The sequence below is a fragment of the Cannabis sativa genome, chromosome X (genome assembly GCF_029168945.1).
Source record: "Cannabis sativa cultivar Pink pepper isolate KNU-18-1 chromosome X, ASM2916894v1, whole genome shotgun sequence".
Taxonomy (NCBI): Eukaryota; Viridiplantae; Streptophyta; class Magnoliopsida; order Rosales; family Cannabaceae; genus Cannabis; species Cannabis sativa.
This window is the reverse complement of record NC_083610.1, coordinates 55,347,625-55,352,431: the sequence shown is the minus strand read 5'-3', so window position 1 is coordinate 55,352,431 and position 4,807 is coordinate 55,347,625. Positions and strand designations below refer to the sequence as shown.

Below are 4,807 nucleotides of genomic sequence, written 5' to 3'. Positions count from 1 at the left end.
TTTGGTCGTTTGTCACTGCTTTTATGAAAATGTCGATAGCATGTCGATAGTATGTCGACGGTTTATCGACCAATTAGGTGGTCACTGAATGTTTGATAATGTCGACAGAATATCGACATGATGTCGATGTTATGTCGACATTTCTTAACTTTTTTGACATTAATTTTTTTTTGGTTTTATTTTTTCAGATGGCTCCCAGACTCATAATTCCAGCACCCGAGCATTTTACTGGCCGCGTCACATATAGACGCACCAGAATTTTTGCAAAAATCAAAGCTCGGTTTGAGGAGTTCAATCTGAATAACACGGCGAAGGAAAGCCGTTTCGGCAGCTTTTGGAATGCCGTACCCTTTACATTCTCCTCGGTGTTATTTCACCAGCTGATGCTCCACAAAATGAAAGTGGATGCTCAGGAGGAGTTGAGGATGCGGTTTTACGTTGGTCGGAAGGAGGTCAGATTCGGAGTGCTGGAGTTTGCACTCATTACATGCCTGGACTTCTCCTCGGGGCCAATAGAAGAGGAGAAGGCTGCGCAGGTCGCTCGCTCAGGGTCAGACCGATTGATCAACAAATATTTCAACCGGTCTGATAGTGTGAAGACAGAAGCACTCCAAGATAGGTTCACAAACTGTCAGAACCCGGAAGACTTGTACAAGCTCGGCTTGTGCTTGTTTGTGGAGTCAGTGCTTCTGCGCCGCGAGGCAAACGCGCTGATTACGCCTCACATACTTAGATATGTCGAAGACCTCGAGTTCTTCTTCCGGATTTCTTGGGGGAAGCATTCATTCGCCAGACTCATGCACTCGCTTCAAAAAGACATGTTGAAGCAGAAGGCCAACTACGAGAAGAAGCTGAGTTCGGATGTTCAGCACGAGTGCAAATACACAACATATGGCTTTGCACCTGCAGTACAATATTGGGCGTACGAGGCCATTTTGGAGGTAGGCAAGAGGTATGGCACGAATCACGGGATTCGGTTCCCCAGGATGCTTAGCTAGACGAGCAAGGGCGATATTGGGAAGAAAGACGTCAGCGCATTATTTTCTAGACGGGTATGAATTTCACTTATGTTCAGAATAATTATTTAACATAAATGCTTGTAATAAATGCTAAATGGTTCTATTTTGATATTTTTTGAACCATAAACAGAATCTTGAAGTGGTGAAGGGGCTACTTCCACGGACAGAGGAGGAGGCATTTGTGAGGACCATATCTTACGATGGTGTGGAGAACCTGGTTGATGATGGTGTGGATGACACAGAGGCTGAGGCAGGTAGTCAGGTACCAGAGACTCAGGTCCCAGACACTCAGGAAACAGACACTCAAGTACCAATTTTTGGAACTTTTTTTTATGTCTTGATTTTTTATTGTTTTTGTTTTGTGATATTTGTTACATTGTGGAATTATCGTATGCTTACCGTATTTTTTTGGTATATATTTTTTCAGGCCACTGGTTCAGAACCTCAGCCCAGTGCACCATCTTCATCAGGCATTCGGGGTGCCGAGTACACTGATTTAGTGGCGAGGTTGGATAGGATCGAGGCTGACACTCAGGGTCTGTATGCTGCTAATGTCGAGCTCAAGAAGGCATACGAGACCAGCCATGTAGAGCTGAAGGGTGGTCAGAACGTAATTATGGAGCAGCTCAGAGACATATTGGCCATGTTGAATCGTCCGCCAATGACAGCTTCAGCACCGGAGGCCCCAGCAGATCCATCTACCCCACCACCAGCTGCTTCACCCCCAGTAGAAGAGGAGGAGGTCTTCCCCGAAGGGTACGATCCTTATGAGGGAGCTCCAGCGACTCCCATCGATACAGGTGTTATCCATGTACATGACACCGAGTCGCAGGGTGAGATTCTGTCGATAGAGGTACAACCTGCAGTGGTTAAAAGTCGGAAGAGGAAGAGAAATCCTCCTGTATGGTTCGGTGACTACACGGAGATGAAGAGGAGACATAGGCCATCTTCGACATTTGATCCCCTGGAGCCACCGGATGAGAAATTGTTAACCACTTTCCGAAAGTGGTGTGTTGGACTCATTCCGAACCACCGACTTCGGGATTTGAGAAGTGGTGATTACGGTCCATCATTCTTTTGGATAATGCTCACACCAAAGGAATGGCTTACAGATGACGTAAGTAAAGTATTTTATAATATTACTTCACTTTACAACTTTATGTGCAATTAATATATTTTTTTGTCTAACTGACATTTCCCTTTATATGCAGCATATAGATGCAGCAATGCATATGCTGAGGAGGCGACGCACCGACTATCCACTGACATTTCCTCAGAAGGGTGTCATTCTCTCCACATTCGTGACCACCATAATCAGCAGTGCATGGACGAACCACAAGGGTCCGAGGAGAAACTTTGTGTGGGAGGATTATATCCTGGACTACTGCAGAGGGGTTCATAAGGTATTGTTTTAGTAAGATTTTAAATGTTGAACTATGATTATAACTTCGATTGTTAATTGTTTGGGAGGATTATTATGGTTTGTTAATTGTTTCGTTGTTCTCCGTAATTACAGTCCCAAGTCTTTGAGAGATGGAGGGGTAACGAGTTTATTTACTTCGTTCTGCATCTTCCCGAGGCAAGGCACTGGGTCACACTTGAAGTCGACATAGAGCTGTGGAAAATTAATGTCTACGACTGTGATTCCAGCGTCTGTCATTGGACCGCCATGGAACCCATCCTGAAGACTTGGGAAGAACTGCTGCCCTCGCTAATCCTTGCAACCGGGGAATTTCCACGTAACAACCAGATCATGGCGTTAACTAACAGGGACATCACGGTGCTTCCAAAAATGCACTCGACTCGAGCCACTCACGACTTAGTTCCGAAGGCAACAACCAGGTACATAGCGATAAAAAAGTACTATAGTATTAAAATATGTTTTACGTTAGACTGACTTTATATTTTATTTTGCATTTAGTGGTGATTGTGGCGTCTATTGCATTGAGTATGTGGAGCATCTCATGATGCAACGTGGATTGACCGATGTGACGCCAAGCCGGATAGCTATGTTTCGTCAACGGTGGTGTGTTGATTTATTTTACCAAAATGTTGGCTGATTATTGTGTAATTATTGGGACATTGTATATTTTGTGTAATAAACATTTATAGTTATGTATATATAGACTTTCTCTTCGTTCAAATTTTGATAATTATTCGTGGTTTCAAATATAAAATATCGATATTATTCAACAAAAATAACTATTAAACCTAAAAATAATTAAAATATTTAAAAAATATTCAACCTCGACATTATTTTAAAGCAGTTTCGAACCTGAAATAGCGATAATTATGCATAGTTAGACCAGTTACTAGTGAAGACACTCCCCATACTTCAGTATTATATATTAGACCACTCTCTATCACTCTCTTTATATGTTAGACCAAGTGAAGGTAAATTGGATAATGAAGAATTATATATAGTACTTATATATTTAAGGAAGAAAAAGAGTCTCTGCAATATACCATATATATGTCTATTATGCTATATTATATATTTTAGGAGGCTGCAGATGAACTCATTTAGATATATATATATAATTTCGTTAGCACATGAAAATAAAAACAAATGATGACAAAATATGCATCATTATAAAATAGTTCATCACGCTAACCGTTGCCTCTGTATCGACATACGCCCTGGAAAGTGAAAGGATAGGGGTAATTTATCAAATTTCCCAATAGAAAACATGTTATTACAACGAATAAGTACAGGACGCCTCAAATGCGGGCTTTGCATGTTGCTCTGTTGTGGCCTGAACTGCCACTGCGGCTGCAGTTTCGTGGTACAGAACCTTTTTTATCACCAGACGGGAAACGGTTCTCCCGTCTTCTTCCAGCGTTGCTTTTTCTTGGACGACCTACAGGCTTCTTTTCCACAGGTACCCAACTTTCATATTCTTGATGTGTTCTGGGAGAACCCAATCATCCTCGTCACCAGCAAGATTGATGGTATCATCGTAAATCTTCCTCGACGTTTCTTTTGAATAATAAGGTGAGCAAAGTGTGTACACACTTGTGTTCGTTTTCAATGCCGCGGCACATGCATGAAGGCAAGGGAGTTTCAATAACGTGAACACGCCGCAGGTGCATGTTCTTTCAACTAGATTCACATCACCACCTCTTTCACCGTTAGGTCCCCTACCAACGTTATACAAATTGGCTCCATTTCGTTGGACGCGCCTGTACCTTGCATTTTCATGAATTTTTGCCAAGTTTTTTTCAAAGAGCGTGGCCAAAGGGGTGGTACATTTGTCAGCATTTTCGAGGCGATCAGCGAACCACGATTGGAGTGTGAACCTGATAAATTCAACCAAAGTAGTTATTGGATATTTCCTGAACTCTTCTGTGACACTATTGAAGCTTTCAGCAGCGTTGCTCGTCATGATGTTGTATCTATCGCCCAAACAATAAGGGTGAGCCCACTTCTCAAACCATATACTCTCCACATATGCAGCAATGGCCGGATTCATCTTTCTAAGCTTCTCAAACTCTCTATCACATTCAGTCTTCGACCATGCGTAAGCAACATTATATATTTGGTTGTGAAAAGCATCAGTCTTGAATTTGGCGTTCACGTTCATAACAATGTGGTGATAGCATGCACAATGGACTGCTTCGAGAAAAACGAGTTCAACAGCATGATCAATGCTTTGATGCCTATCTGACACAAACACTAAGTTCTTAACCACGCCAATTGCTACCCTCAACTTCTGTAAGAAATACGTCCAGGAGTCGTTATTCTCACTGTCAACGATACCATAAGCAACCGGCAACAATTGGATGTT

General features: G+C 42.2%; 1 protein-coding gene across 1 annotated transcript; it reads left to right on the top strand.

Moving 5' to 3' along the window:
* The first annotated feature begins 1,005 nt into the window (after window positions 1-1,005).
* Window positions 1,006-3,797, top strand: LOC115717909 (uncharacterized). The gene is made up of 2 exons (XM_061105391.1): window positions 1,006-2,136; window positions 2,231-3,797. Exons 1-2 carry the CDS (start codon window positions 1,411-1,413, stop codon window positions 2,432-2,434), a joined length of 930 nt encoding a protein of 309 aa, XP_060961374.1. The 5' UTR covers window positions 1,006-1,410; the 3' UTR covers window positions 2,435-3,797.
* The last annotated feature ends 1,010 nt before the right edge of the window (window positions 3,798-4,807 follow it).

What these genes read in the sequence shown, in the direction of transcription:
- LOC115717909 (XM_061105391.1), top strand. Translation starts at nt 1,411, where the DNA reads ATGCTTACCGTATTTTTTTGGTATATATTTTTTCAGGCCACTGGTTCA. An exon ending in AGGAATGGCTTACAGATGAC is followed by an intron (nt 2,137 to 2,230) that starts GTAAGTAAAGTA and finishes CTTTATATGCAG; the next exon opens with CATATAGATGCAGCAATGCA.